We start from the raw sequence: 16364 nt of genomic DNA on the forward strand, positions 1-16364 counted from the left end.
TTGCAAGGGAGGGCTGACTCTTACACAGAGCAAGAGGATATTGATGCTGATGGGGCTTCCAACCAGCGTGTTGAATGGAACATTACATCGGAGGATTCTCCTCCTGTGGATGTAAAAAATGAAAGTAGGGTGTTGGAGAGTATTTCACCTGGAACAATGAAAAATATGAAAGTTGGGAAAAAGAAAGATTATGCTTTAAATCGCGGATGGTGGTTGGGCTCACTTTGGCCATTCCATAGATCTTTGAAGACCAAAGCTTATCCACTGCCAGAAGTACATTGTGGTCGCTTTTCTCCGACACAGGTTCTAGGGCTAAAGATACCGATTGCTGAAATCCGCAATGCAACAAATAATTTCAACACCAAGCTGATGATTGGAGAGGGTGAGTTTGGGAAAGTCTATAAAGGAACTCTTAGGAATGGTATTAAAGTTGCTGTCAAACGAAGACGTTCAGGACGTGCTCAGGATTTTTCAGAATTCCAAACGGAGATCTTGGTATTGTCTAAATTTCGCCATCGCCATCTTGTTTCCTTGATTGGGTACTGTGACGAAGGGTCTGAGATGATACTAGTTTATGAATTCATGGAGAAAGGGAGCTTGAGAGATCACCTATACTATATTAATGAAAGCTCAGGATCTTTATTGTCCTGGAATAGAAGGCATGAAATTTGCATTGGTGTGGCCAAGGGTCTTCATTACCTCCATACTGGTTCAGACGGGGGAATCATTCACCGTGACGTTAAGTCCACAAACATCCTGCTTGATGAAGATTATGTGGCTAAAGTTGGTGATTTCGGTGTTTCGAGATCTTGTGATCTTGATCAAACACATGTCAGCACCGATGTAGCAGGCAGCTTGGTTTATCTTGATCCCAAATATTTTAGACATGAGGAGGCCCGAGATGACATGGGCCAGATATGACTTGCAAACGCGACATCCGGTCCGTACAGATGGGTCAGGCCCATAGAGAGACACTGCCATATGGGCCGAACGCGAATAAGCCCATCAAAGATGACCAGAACTCATGGAGGAACAAGCCTAGATCCAGCAGTCCATCAACATTTGTAAATATCTATAAATAGGAGAAGTAATGGAAAGAATAAGGGAGATATTTTTTGGTTGAAATACAAGAATTCTAAAGAGAGAAAGAGGGAGGGAATTTCTTGTATCTTCAATTGGCGTCGTCTGTGGGAACCATGGAAGATTGGTTGATCAATGATTAATATCGCGTGGATTCAGACCAATTCGGTTGATCGAGACTCGATCTTTGGGAGTTGAATCCAGATCTGAGCAATTGTGACCTACTCTGGAGGAATTTTAGTTCCTGTAGCTTTGGCAGAAGTGGCTTCAGATCTACGCAACAACGAGTTGTTCGATTGTGGCAGGATCTGACGGATTTAGAATTCGGACAATTCAGATCTCGTCAACCGTGAGCATAATTCGGAGAATTCGAAACCAGATCTGAAAAATTCCCACTCACGAAGCTCGGATCTACTCGCGAACTTGAGATTAATGCCTTTACTCCGTTCAGGAATAATGATAGGTGAAAGCTCCAATCCGATGGAGGCTGTCCAGCAAACAAAGCTTGAGGAGTTGATGAACTTGATCGAGGCTCTCAAAAAAGAGAATACAGAATTGAAAGCTGGAATGCAACATCAGCAAATGCCCGCGGTTTCGCGTCCACCTCCGGCCGGAGAAGGAGGTGTTCAATCTAATATCACGCATCAAGGCGAGCAGGACGAGAACAGTCAGTCAGCTCTCCATCGTGATGAAAGAGGGACCCGGGTCTCTGGGGAGAGCCCGTTTGTAATAGCATATGGTACCGAGGCGGTTATACCGGTTGAGCACTTGGTCCCAACTATCAGAAGCTTAGCATGGAGTCGAGATCAGAACGACAAGATGTTTAGATTGAACCTCGATATGATAGACGAAAGGAGGGACGCTGCAGCAATAAGGTTAGCATCATACCAACAAGTATTGGCGAATAGTCACAACAAAAGAGTGAAACACAGAGATTTTGCCCCTGGCGATCTGGTTCTGAAAAGAAAGGTGGGGATAGTCAAAAAAATGATGCCACCCTTGGGAAGGCCCATACAGAATTGCAGAAGTCATAGGCAAGGGAGCATATACGTTAGAAACCATGGCGGGAAGGTTGGTCAGCAAGCCCTGGAATGCCACGTCTCTGAAGAGGTACTACCAATAAAAGCTAAGTTTCGGCTTTATTGGGTGTTGTTTGTTGTCAATCAAGTACGTATGAATGTGCAAATTCCTGAAATTTATAAAAATAACTTTCCTCTTCAATGGGTTGCAAAAAAAAAATAAAAATAAAAATAAAAAGCCAAGTGGCAAGTGGCATTCTAGCCGAGCGCCAGGCACTTAAGCAAGATAAGTGGCAGCTGGCACCATAAGCCGAACGCCAGACACTTGCTAAAAAATGAAAAGCCAAGTGGCAAGTGGCGTTCTAGCCGAGCGCCAGGCACTTAAGCAAGATAAGTGGCAGTTGGCACCATAAGCCGAACGCCAGACACTTGCTAAAAAATGAAAAGCCAAGTGGCAAGTGGCATTCTAGCCGAGCGCCAAGCACTTAAGCAAGATAAGTGGCAACTGGCACCATAAGCCGAACGCCAGACACTTGATAAAAAATGAAAAGCCAAGTGGCAAGTGGCGTTCTAGCCGAGCGCCAGGCACTTAAGCAAGATAAGTGGCAGCTGGCACCATAAGCCGAACGCCAGACACTTCCTAAAAAATGAAAAGCCAAGTGGCAAGTGGCGTTCTAGCCGAGCGCCAAGCACTTAAGCAAGATAAGAGGCAGCTGGCACCATAAGCCGAACGCCAGACACTTGCTAAAAAATGAAAAGCCAAGTGGCAAATGGCATTCTAGCCGAGCGCCAGGCACTTAAGCAAGATAAGTGGCAGCTGGCACCATAAGCCGAACGCCAGACACTTGCTAAAAAATGAAAAGCCAAGTGGCAAGTGGCATTCTAGCCGAGCGCCAGGCACTTAAGCAAGATAAGTGGCAGCTGGCACCATAAGCCGAACGCCAGACACTTGCTAAAAAATGAATGCCAAGTGGCAAGTGGCATTCTAGCCGAGCGCCAGGCACTTAAGCAAGATAAGTGACAGCTGGCACCATAAGCCGAACGCCAGACACTTCCTAAAAAATGAAAGCCAAGTGGCAAGTGGCATTCTAGCCGAGCGCCAGGCACTTAAGTAAGATAAGTGGCAGCTTGCACCATAAGCCGAACGCCAGACACTTGCTAAAAAATGAAAAGCCAAGTGGCAAGTGGCATTCTAGCCGAGCGCCAGGCACTTGAGCACGATAAGTGGCAGCTGGCATCGCAAGCCGAACGCCAAGCACTTGCCATAAACAAGCACACGACAAAGTTAATATAAAAAAAAAAGAAGAGAAAAGGTATATATATATTGAAAATGGGTTTGAACAGAGCGCAACACAAAGGAAAAAGAGAAAAAGAGTTCTGTCATCTCATTCATAATAAGCATTGGGTTTACAAAAAATGAAATATTCAAGTCACATTGTTACAAAAAAGTATGGAATCGAAGAGTCCGGAGGAGTCCTAGCTAGCTGCCTCAGTACCGACAGCCTCCTGGTTGTGCCGACCCGCCTCCTCGGTCCCATCAGCCATCTCACCCTCACGAGGTGGGGAATCAAGATGAATAACAGAGTCATTCTGCTGGGGGCCAACGTCAGCAGTGGCTATGGGAGGTACCACAGTTGACGATTGAGGAGCGGTTAGAGGCAGAGCGGTAGGAGGAGCTGTAGTGATCCTAGAGGAAGCAATGTCCTGGCACTCATCAAATATGTGCTCCGCTTCGGTGGGTTCTGGGTCAACATAGACCCCCAGAGGGTCAATCCCTAAATCTTTATCGACCTCATCTGGAGTTGAGCTGGTCTGTCCCTTATCCGGAACTCGGTCGGAGAAACCTTCTCGGAATCCTTGAGCATATCTAAGAGCGCCGACCCTTGAGAACCGAGCATAAAGAGCCAGCATCCCACCGTTCACTCTGCTGATGGTATCAATCAGAGAAGTACGCTCATCCAGAGCTCTCTTCTCAAAAGCCATCCGAGCAGACTGTTCATCAGCCAGAAGGCGCTGGAGCTCTGCCTTTTCGTCTCTGATTGAATCACGCTCAGTCTGCCAGACACTCTTTTCAAGCTGAAGGGCATCCTTCTCATCTTGAAGTGAGTCGTTTTCTTTCTTCAAGACATCTCTTTCTTGTTCAGTTTTTTCAAGCCGAGCCAATACCTCGGTATTCTTGCTGGCGAGAAGGTCGTTTTCCTTATTGGCCATCTCCAGGCTATCAGAAAACTTACGAGCCCTGGCGTTCCCCATTTCAACCTGCTTCTGCATAGCCATCATTCCGAACAAAGTCTGCATAGATATACATTAATAATGGTTAAACCGATAGTCTGGTTGGACGAAGGCAAGACCAAATAATATGAGAGGATTCATGAGTTGGAAAATAAAAGTCACCTCCATGGCAGATTGGGGAAAGCGGCTGAACACATCCTTCTGGGATAGACCTTTCGCCGCCTCAAGGTCTTTCGGAGTCCACATGCTCCTATAATACGCCATGGCGGTCTGGCCATCCTTTAGCATGGTCTCGTTCGGCTTCACGAACGTCCCATCCGTTCGGGTGTACCGAGGAGCCCATGGTGGTAAAGTGGGAAGAGAAGGAGAGGCTGAAGCAGAAGCAGAGGCACCAGCTGCAACAGGCCCGGAGGGGGCTGTAATGTCTGTAACTTAAAAAGGCAAAAGAAAAAGATAAAAGAAAAAAAAAGAAAAATGTTTGGGACCCACAAGTTTAAGTGGTCATAAGACCACGTTTTTTTTTTCCTTTTTTTTTTGTTCTCTATCTTCTGTCTCGTAGCTCTCTGCCTCTTTGTATTTCTTTTTTTCTTTTTCTTTTGCAAGCTTTCACTCTTGATTTCTCCCTCATCTCTTATCGGATTAAGGTGCTGTTTGAGGCAAAACGAAGCCCACGACGAGCTCTACGCATCCATACAAACAATTCCAGATTTGGTGCCCTTCTTGGAGTTCGAAATTCAAGACCCATTTTAAGGGTTTTGTGCAAATTTGAGGTAGGGACACCTTAATCCACTACCTTCTTGTTCCATTATGAGTTATAATCATTTGTTATGCCAAGCATGCTTAATTAGAAGTTAATTGTATCAATGATTATTTTAAATGTTGTCTAGAGAAATTCATGTATTTGAATGTGAGTTGTTTTATGTGTAAAACATGCTTAAATGTATTTTGATGTATCCTAATGTGTTAATAATTACTTGGGAGATGTTGAACATGTTGAATGTTTAATTTTATGGTGTATAATTTTAAATGCCATGACATTGAATGTATGGAACATAGATACATGCACATACCATTGGGTTTGCATGAAATGGGAGAAATTGTTCTTGAAATAAATATGGGGAATTTCAGGGAAGTGTTTTTGATGAAATGGTTTTTTACGAAACCCGGTCGCTGCGGGGTTACCAACGGGCCGGAGGTTAATATAGCCTAGAGGGGACTAGGGAGTCGCCCTAGCGTGGTTGAGCTAGCTGGGCCCCATAATGACGCCGCGGGGTTACCAAGGGTCAGGGACACTAGCCAATCCTCCTCTCGTGTTGCGGCGGGGCTACCAAAGGGCGGGCTGTATTCACAGTTTGGAAATGATGTTTTGGATTATGAAAATGGGGAGCGACACTAGCATGCATTGCATCTCATACCATTGTATTGGATATACTTGACATTGAATCGTTATGCTGTATTATTCCCCGACATTGTATGATCCCCATTTCCCATTGGCCTATACTTTGTTTGGATTCACAAGGACACAAGATGTGTGTCTTAAGTGTCACCTGCTGAACTTTATGCTCACCCTACTATTTATATTATTTTTTTCAGGTCTTGGAAATGAACTAGTGGACGACAATCCACCTCAAGCTTGAAAATTGTTAGAAGGTTATTTGCTATTTTGTATTTTGACCGTTCTATGTATATTCGTAGTTGTGGAAATGTAACTAAGTTAGTATTCATGGCCTTGTAACTTAAGAACGAACTTATCTTTTGTTTGATGTAAATGAAACTAAGGAAATTATGGTATTTGTTTCCATTCAATTGTATCATGTAACATTGTAAGACAGGGACTTTAAATATTAATCTTGTATTTTGGGATTGTAATTATGATAATTTAGATTAATTGGTGTGTGGATGTTCCACTATGAGAGGAACTATGTTGAGGTATAATGAACGGATGAATGAGATGCTGGATGATTTTATGTGCTTTGTGTATTGGGACAGGTTATTGAAGGCCCATTTTTAGGGGAGGTTATGCCGAATTTTTTTTAAATTTTGGCATCAGCTAGGGTCATTACAGGGGCAGGAGCTCTGACTGGGCGGTGTAAGAGAGCACCCGGCCCAGAGACCCGGGTCCTTCTTATAAGAGGTTCCTCCTCAGGGTCGACTCCACTGTCAGGATGAGGCCTTTTACCTCGTTCTTTGTCCCGAGCGCCCCCAGCGGCAGCAGGGGCTGTTGTGATTTGTGGAGATGCGCTCGGGTTGGTAGCAGGGGTGCTGACAACAGAATCAATAGCCACCGTGCTAGGGATGGTGTCAGAGATGGTGGCTGAGGAAGAGGCTGATGCAGGAGAGGAGGTTGCCCCAGCAGCAGAAGTGGCTGGGGGAGTATTTTTCTTCCTGCCAAAGGATGGAATCTGAAGCCTGCTCATGGTATAGCCGAGGGATGAGAGCGCTAGAAGGTTGTCTGAAGTGAGGAGGTCTGAGCAGGAAGGAATATCGTTCAGAATGTATTTCTTCAAGTAATTACTCCTATCCCTGCAAACATTGTAGCTCAAGTCATCACAAGGTATTCCTAAGGAGCGGCATAAGAAAGTACAAAAGCGAGGAACACATGTTTCGCAGGGACAATCGTTTTTGTGAGATTTGAATTTCTTATATGAGGAAACAGAACAGACGCCAAAGGCGCTCGGGATTGGGTAATCCTCTGCAGCCGGCGAAGACCAAGCCCCACTAATGCCCACGATGTTATCCCTCCAACCCTTTTCAGATTTGATTATGTCCATACATATGGACATCTTGTCGATCGGGTAGAGGTGGTAGAAGGGCTCGTTAGTTGGGATCTTACTGACCTTATAACACAGAAGAAGATCTATGAGGTCAAGGTCCAGGCTTCTGTCACGAATCAACAGTAGCATAACGGATATGATTCTAAAGAAATTGGGGTTTACCTGCAGGGGGGATATCCCCAGTCTATTGAAGACATAATTAAAGATGGGACGAACCAGAGGAGAAACCCTTTACTCCCTGAGAACCAAGGACCCTCTACAGAGCGAGAGAACAAAGTTATTTTTGTATCTTGGAGTATCTAGTGTTGCGACAAGTGCCGTTCTAATTCGTTGCAAGGAAGGCGTGCAACACCCGGTATTTTATGTCAGTAAAACAATGACCGAGGCAGAACGAAAATACTCGAAGGCCGAACGGGTGATACTTGCACTTGTAAACGCAAAAAGAAAGTTGAGGCATTATTTCGAATCCCACCCTATAGCTGTTCTAACAACTTTTCCAATCAGAGTGCTTATGCACAAGCCAGAACTCTCGGGCAGAATGAAAAAGTGGGCTATAGAGTTAAGTTCATTTGACATAACATATGAGCCGAGAACAGCTGTCAAAGGACAAGCGGTAGCCGATTTCCTGCTAGAATGTGACTCTAAAGATACGGAAGAAGACCTTAGGTGCGGCTCTTGGAAACTTTATGTGGATGGCTCCTCTAACCAGATGGGGGCCGGAATTGGGGTTAAACTGCAAACCCCAGAGGGTACTTCTTTGAGTCAAGCACTCAGACTGGAGTTCTGAGCCACCAATAACGAAGCAGAATACGAGGCGTTGCTGAATGGGTTAAAGTTGGCCAAAGAGCTACAGGTCAGAAGTTTGACTGTTTATAGTGACTCACAGTTGATTGTTCGGCAGGTAAATGGTGAGTACGCGACCAAGGATGACACGATGGGGGCATATCGTTCTGCCGTTCTGCATAAAGCCAAGGACTTTGCAAAGATTGAATTCATATAGTTACCGAGGGAACAGAACGCAAATGCAGACCGGTTAGCATGTAGTACTTCGAGTTCTGGTGAAACATTGGCGAGGGTGATTCCAATAGGAATATTGACCCAGCCATCTATTTTCGAAGAACCTTTGGACTCTGACCCTTGGCAAGTCAACGTCATACCGTATGAACCGAGTTGGATTGACCCCATCATTACTTATATTCGAGATGGCATTTTGCCTATGCAAAGGGATGAAGCTAGGAAACTCAAAAAGAATGCTGCAAAATACGCCATCGTGCATAACCAGCTGTACAGAAGATCCTACTCTGGCCCATACTTGAAGTATGTCACCCCCGCAGAGTCACAGCAGGTATTGCGAGCTATTCACGAAGGTGTGTGTGGCAATCATTCTGGGGGAAGGTCGTTAGCGCATAAAGCAATGACACAAGGGTATTTCTGGCCGAACATGTCAAGAGATGTGAAGGAGTTCTCTCGAAGGTGCGATAAATGCCAACGATATGGACCATTGATCCACCAACCACCTGAGGAATTGCACGTAATGGCCTCGCCGTGGCCTTTCGCGCAATGGGGGATGGATGTGGTCGGTCCTCTGCCAACGGCAAGAGCTCAGAACAAGTATGTGTTACTGGCCACGGATTATTTCACTAAGTGGGTGGAAGCCGAACCATATCCTAGCGTGACTCAGACTCATGTGAGACGATTTATTTGGAACAATATTCTCTGCCGTTTCGGCGTTCCAAGGTCAATAGTCATGGATAATGGCACGAACCTCGACAGCAAGCAAGTAAGAGAGCTGCTGGAGGAGTATGGAATTAATCAGAAGTTGGCTGCAGTAAGTCATCCTCAGGCCAATGGACAAGCAGAAATTACAAACAGAACAATTTTCGCCTGCATTAAGAAGAAGCTGGAGGACCATAAAGGGAAGTGGTTGGATGAGCTCCCGAACGTCCTATGGGCTTACAGAACCACCCCAAGGGGACCGACTGGGGAGAGCCCGTTTGCAATGGCATATGGTACCGAGGCGGTTATACCGGTTGAGCACTTGGTCCCAACTATCAGAAGCTTAGCATGGAGTCGAGATCAGAACGACAAGATGTTAAGATTGAACCTCGATATAATAGACGAAAGGAGGGACGCTGCAGCAATAAGGTTAGCATCATACCAGCAAGTATTGGCGAATAGTCACAACAAAAGAGTGAAACACAGAGATTTTGCCCCTGGCGATCTGGTTCTGAAAAGAAAGGTGGGGATAGTCAAAAAAATGATGCCACCCTGGGAAGGCCCATACAGAATTGCAGAAGTCATAGGCAAGGGAGCATATACGTTAGAAACCATGGCGGGAAGGTTGGTCAGCAAGCCCTGGAATGCCACGTCTCTGAAGAGGTACTACCAATAAAAGCTAAGTTTCGGCTTTATTGGGTGTTGTTTGTTGTCAATCAAGTACGTATGAATGTGCAAATTCCTAAAATTTATAAAAATAACTTTCCTCTTCAATGGGTTGCAAAAAATAAAAAACAAATGAAAAGCTAAGTGGCAAGTGGCATTCTAGCCGAGCCCCAGGCACTTAAGCAAGATAAGTGGCAGCTGGCACCATAAGCCGAACGCCAGACACTTGCTAAAAAATGAAAAGCCAAGTGGCAAGTGGCATTCTAGCCGAGTGCCAGGCACTTAAGCAAGATAAGTGGCAGCTGGCACCATAAGCCGAACGCCAGACACTTGCTAAAAAATGAAAAGCCAAGTGGCAACTGACACTCTAGCCGAGCGCCAGGCACTTAAGCAAGATAAGTGGCAGCTGGCACCATAAGCCGAATGCCAGACACTTGCTAAAAAATGAAAAGCCAAGTGGCAAGTGGCATTCTAGCCGAGCGCCAGGCACTTAAGCAAGATAAGTGGCAGTTGGCACCATAAGCCGAACGCTAGACACTTGCTAAAAAATGAAAAGCCAAGTGGCAAGTGGCATTCTAGCCGAGCGCCAGGCACTTAAGCAAGATAAGTGGCAGCTGGCACCATAAGCCGAACGCCAGACACTTGCTAAAAAATGAAAAGCCAAGTGGCAAGTGACATTCTAGCCGAGCGCCAGGCACTTGAGCAAGATAAGTGGCAGATGGCACCATAAGCCGAACGCCAGACACTTGCTAAAAAATGAAAAGCCAAGTGGCAAGTGGCATTCTAGCCGAGCGCCAAGCACTTGAGGAAGATAAGTGGCAGCTGGCACCGCAAGCCGAACGCCAAGCACTTGCCATAAACAAGCACACGACAAAGTTAATACAAAAAAAAAAAAAAAAAAAAAAAAAAAAGAAAAAAAAAAAAAGAGAGAAAAGGTATATATATATTGAGAATGGGTTTGAACAGAGCGCAAAACAAAGGAAAAAGAGAAAAAGAGTTCTGTCATCTCATTAATAATAAGCACTAGATTTACAAAAAATGAAATATTCAAGTCACATTGTTACAAAAAAAGTATGGAATCGAAGAGTCCGGAGGAGTCCTAGCTAGCTGCCTCAGTACCGACAGCCTCCTGGTTGTGTCGACCCGCCTCCTCGATCCCATCAGCAATCTCACCCTCATGAGGAGGGGAATCAAGATGAATAACAGAGTCATCCTGCTGGGGGCCAACGTCAGCAGTGGCTATGGGAGGTACCACAGTTGACGATTGAGGAGCGGTTAGAGGCAGAGCGGTAGGAGGAGCTGTAGTGATCCTAGAGGAAGCAATGTCCTGGCACTCATCAAATATGTGCTCCGCTTCGGTGGGTTCTGGGTCAACATAGACCCCCAGCGGGTCAATCCCTAAATCCTTATCGACCTCGTCTGGAGTTGAGCTGGTCTGTCCCTCATCCGGAACTCGGTCGGAAAAACCTTCTCGGAATCCCTGAGCATATCTAAGAGCGCCGACCCTTGAGAACCGAGCATGAAGAGCCAGCATCCCACCGTTCACTCTGCTGATGGTATCAATCAGAGCAGTACGTTCGTCCGAGCTCTCTTCTCAAAAGCCATCCGAGCAGACTGTTCATCAGCCAGAAGGCGCTGGAGCTCTGCCTTTTCGTCTCTGATTGAATCACGCTCAGTCTGCCAGACACTCTTTTCAAGCTGGAGGGCATCATTCTCATCCTGAAGAGAGTCGTTTTCTTTCTTCAAGACATCTCTTTCTTGTTCAGTTTTTTCAAGCCGAGCCAATACCTCGGTATTCTTGCTGGCGAGGAGGTCGTTTTCCTTATTGGCCACCTCCAGGCTATCAAAAAACTTACGAGCCCTGGCGTTCCCCATTTCAACCTGCTTCTGCATAGCCATCATTCTGAACAAAGTCTGCATAGATATACATTAATAATGGTTAAACCGATAGTCTGGTCGGACGAAGGCAAGACCAAATAAAATGAGAGGATTCATGAGTTGGAAAATAAAAGTCACCTCCATGGCAGATTGGGGAAAGCGGCTGAACACATCCTTCTGGGATAGACCTTTCGCCGCCTCAAGGTCTTTCGGAGTCCACATTCTCCTATAATACGCCATGGCGGTCTGGCCATCCTTTAGCATGGTCTCGTTCGGCTTCACGAACGTCCCATCCGTTCGGGTGTACCGAGGAGCCCATGGTGGTAAAGTGGGAAGAGAAGGGGAGGCTGAAGCAGAAGCAGAGGCACCAGCTGCAACAGGCCCGGAGGGGGCAGGAGCTCTGACTGGGCGGTGCAAGAGAGCACCCGGCCCAGAGACCCGGGTCCTTCTTATAAGAGGTTCCTCCTCAGGGTCGACTCCACTGTCAGGATGAGGCCTTTTGCCTCGTTCTTTGTCCCGAGCGCCCCCAGCGGGAGCAGGGGCTGTAGTGATTTGTGGAGATGCGCTCGAGTTGGTAGCAGGGGTGCTGACAACAGAATCAATAGCCACCGTGCTCGGGATGGTGTCAGAGATGGTGGCTGAGGAAGAGGCTGATGCAGGAGAGGAGGTTGCCCCAGCAGCAGAAGTGGCTGGGGGAGTATTTTTCTTCCTGCCAAATGATGGAATCTGAAGCCTGCTCATGGTATAGCCGAGGGATGAGAGCGCTAGAAGGTTGTCTGAAGTGAGGAGGTCTGAGCAGGAAGGAATATCGTTCAGAACGTATTTCTTCAAGTAATTACTCCTATCCCTGCAAACACTGTAGCTCAAGTCATCACAAGGTATTCCTAAGGAGCGGCATAAGAAAGTACAAAAGCGAGGAACACATGTTTCGCAGGGACAATCGTTTTTGTGAGATTTGAATTTCTTATATAAGGAAACAGAACAGACGCCAAAGGCGCTTGGGATTGGGTAATCCTCTGCAGCCGGCGAAGACCAAGCCCCACTAATGCCCACGATGTTATCCCTCCAACCCTTTTCAGATTTGATTGTGTCCGTACATATGGACATCTTGTCGATCGGGTAGAGGTGGTAGAAGGGCTCGTTAGTTCAGATCTTACTGACCTTATAACACAGAAGAAGATCTATGAGGTCAAGGTCCAGGCTTCTGTCACGAATCAACAGTAGCATAACGGATATGATTCTAAAGAAATTGGGGTTTACCTGCAGGGGGGAGATCCCCAGTCTATTGAAGACATAATTAAAGAAGGGATGCAGAGAAAACCTAACGACATTCAGTTGAAGGTTTGAAAATAAAACTTCACTGGGAAGGAGGCCGGTACCGGTCATAATATTAACATCCTTAGGGCAAACCCTAACTTGGATGTTGTCAGGAAGTCTAAGTCTCATACGAAAAACATCTAGATCTACAACCATGGTGGAAGTGATTGAAGGATCTAAAAGGGTAAAAAGAAGCCTGCCGAAAGTAAAAAGGAACAAAACTAACCTCTGAGGTAGAAAGCAACAAAGAGCACTGCGAGACCGCTGGAAGAATGACTCTTGAAGGATTTCACCGGAAGAAGCTTAACACTGTTCTAAAGAGAGAGAGATTTGACTGATGATGGAGATGGTAAAAAGGCATGAAGTGGTATTCTAGAGCCTTATAAAGGCGAGGGGGACCCGAGGGCCGAAGCGTCAGGAAGGCGAGAAGTTCATCGAGCCCCGGAGCATTGATTCTGGATCTGACTGTCCGTTCCCCCATGTGGTTTTCTCGAGCCGTCAACGTCATGATGAGACGCCTTCAATAATTACCCCCTTATTAAACAAGGGGTAATTATGGGGGCAGTTGAGGAGGCCCGAGATGACATGGGCCAGATATGACTTGCAAACGCGACATCAGGTCCGTACAGATGGGTCAGGCCCATAGAGAGACACTGCCATATGGGCCGAACACGAATAAGCCTATCAAAGATGACCAGAACTCATGGAGGAACGGGCCTAGATCCAGCAGTCCATCAACATTTGTAAATATCTATAAATAGGAGAAGTAATGGAAAGAATAGGGGAGATATTTTTTGGTTGAAATACAAGAATTCTAGAGAGAGAAAGAGGGAGGGAATTTCTTGTATCTTCAAGACATCTACAGTTGACACAGAAATCAGATGTGTATTCTTTTGGGGTGGTTCTTCTTGAAGTGCTTTGTGCAAGGCCAGCCATTAATAACTCGCTCCCACGGGATCAGATAAACTTGGCAGAATGGGGGATGTCTTGGCAAATGAAGGGGCAGCTTGAAAAAATCATTGATCCAAAGCTTGTCGGTAGAATCAATCCGAACTCATTGAAAAAATTTGGTGAAACAGCAGAGAAGTGCTTGGAAGGCTATGGTGCTGACAGGCCCACTATGCATGAAGTATTGCGGCAATTAGAATATGCACTGCAGCTTCAACAAACTGCAACATACAGAGAGCCCCACGAGGACATCACAATAGATGATGCTTCAGGGGTGTTGCCATTTCCTCTTTTTCAGCGGTTACCTTGTCAAAGCAGCATCACAAGTGAAGAATCCACAAATAGCAGTGAAGTGTTCTCACGATTGAAGATTGATGATGATGCCAAATAATCTGATGGTTTGAGGTACAGTTTTTGGTTTCACTCAGCTTTGTTTGTTCCTCTTGGACCTGCAAACATTAATTATATCCTGTTTAGAGAAGTGGTAACAAAATTTAGTTGAAGTTACACTCGGTGCTTACACGAGTGCCAAAATAAAACTTTCACACGTTGCAAATTGAAGTATTTTTCAACATGTCTAGTCTTTTTAATTTTGAATTAATTTCACTGACACTCTTAGGTCAAATTTTGAAGATTACTTTTGAAAATAATCATCACTCCCACCTCATGTCAGTTTTTCGTTAAAATGGTGTGAAATGTTATTTTTACCCATATTTTGTAATACCTTTTAATAAAAAAAAAAAAATATCAAAAATTTAAAAAGACAAAAATGCTCTCAAAATTCTTAGTTATCTTTTAGTTTTTGGAATGTCCCAAAATACGAGTTTCTTTCTAAAAATGGATTTACACATTTTAAATATCCTCATTGGGTATTGATTTGCTTATGATGTATGAAATTTTTTTATTTTTTATTTACTTTATCTTATGAATGCATGTTATATATATATAAATATATATACACACACATACACGTAGTATATATTATAGCAATCATTGTTATCATGAAAAGTCTCTTGTTTTTTTTATTTTTATTTTTGGTTGTTTGCGCTTTGACAAGAAACTTTAACACATCATTCACACACCTACTTATTAATATTTATTACATGAATCGGTGGACTTGGCTTGCTAAATGAAAATGGATTGAAACAGGGTAGTTAAGTCATTTTATATGTAAGATAGCTTTTTAGCCAATGATACAAAATAAAGGATACTAAAGTCATTTAACATGTCAAAAGTTGTATGACACCATCAAATAGTGATGTTCAGGTATAAGTAAAAAACAGAGGAACCGTTTATAGCATAAATGCTAGTAATTTTTTTTTCAGAAGGCTTCTCCATTTGACCAAGAAAGGGTCATTGTAATTAATCATTTAACTTAGATATCATGTTTAGATGTCTATTTTGACATTATTTCTTCGCACTTAAGGCAAGGATTAAGTTACAAAAGGTAAAAAACAATGGTCACAAGTTATACACATTTACATTAATCAAATTCAATATTTTAAACACATTTGAGTCAAGTGATGATAAACATGCATGTTGAATTTCTTTACTTTTCGCAAGTGAACCAATACTTCTTCAATCTAAATTTGATTCATTACCTGCATTTTGATCCTTGTTTTTTTGGTGGTGTTGAAATGCAGAAAATTTTGTCTTGAAGAGAGAGAGAGATATATATATATATATATATATATATATATATATATATAAGAGATGCAGGAAGTCTGTCCGTGCTGCACAACTCTCTTGTGGGAGTTAGAGTGAAGCCAGGCCAGAGCATCGTCGGCTGATCAGTATCTACTGCAATTACCATTCTAAATTCAATAATGGCCATCGTCGGCTGCTGTTAGTGTTAGGATATGTGTGCCCTAGCATAGCAAATTCTAATTTTGGATTGTAAAAGTCATGGTTTCTTATCTAGATATTATTATTAAAGCATTATACAATTGGTGAATGGAATGTATTATTTTTTGATTCATTATGGAATTGATTGTGTCCGTTTGATTACAAAATATATTTATATATGTATGTAATGGCAATTAATACTATGTTATAAATTAGTAATTATAAATGGTTTAAAGTCGGTAATTATGGATGGACATTTAATTAATTAAAACTTGAACCGAGTACACGATAGATTGAGATATATTGCGAGAGCTGTCGTATGCAATTGCTCTCTATCACAGTCATGGCTTTTGACTCTCAAGCATGAGAGAAGTATAGACTCTTTTATTAATTAATAATTACTTTGATTTGTTTGGCGGATACCTCGGGATCCTTAGATCGACACTTTGGGTAGTTATGTAATTAATAGTTAGAGGTCTATATTCTCAATATTTGCATTAGTGTTATTTGTATTTATTTTGTTTTGATTATGGTTGATCACAAATTAAATTCGAAGGCCTTCGTATGTTTTAGACAAATGTTTTCTATAGATATTTATTTAATAAATTATTATTTTTTTATCAAATAAATATTTTATTGTGATCGAATCGGAAATAATCAAAGGTAACAAAATAATTATATTAATTATGTTGTCGGATTGATGGCTTTAATTATTCGATAAATAATTAAGCATAGAGGGGTCAAAGTACGCATTGACTTAGAGGTTATTTACTATTTAATTAGAGTGCAATTAATTTCTTTTAGTGGAGTAGAAATTAATTTATGAATTAATTGAATTGGGTCCATGGTTTAATGGACCGGACCAATTATTAATTTATAGGAGTCAAGA

At 43.5% G+C, this 16364-nt stretch overlaps 1 protein-coding gene across 1 annotated transcript; it reads left to right on the top strand.

Annotated features, from left to right (window-relative positions):
* The first annotated feature begins 234 nt into the window (after positions 1–234).
* Positions 235–14021, top strand: LOC132316689 (probable receptor-like protein kinase At4g39110). Its single transcript, XM_059815163.1, has 2 exons — positions 235–886; positions 13540–14021. The coding sequence occupies exons 1-2, from the start codon at positions 370–372 to the stop codon at positions 14019–14021; spliced, it is 999 nt and encodes a 332-aa protein (XP_059671146.1). The 5' UTR covers positions 235–369.
* The last annotated feature ends 2343 nt before the right edge of the window (positions 14022–16364 follow it).

Source organism: Cornus florida, unplaced genomic scaffold (assembly GCF_030987335.1).
Source record: "Cornus florida cultivar Cherokee Brave unplaced genomic scaffold, ASM3098733v1 CherokeeBrave_3.0.0_Hap2_Chr07, whole genome shotgun sequence".
Lineage (NCBI taxonomy): Eukaryota > Viridiplantae > Streptophyta > Magnoliopsida > Cornales > Cornaceae > Cornus > Cornus florida.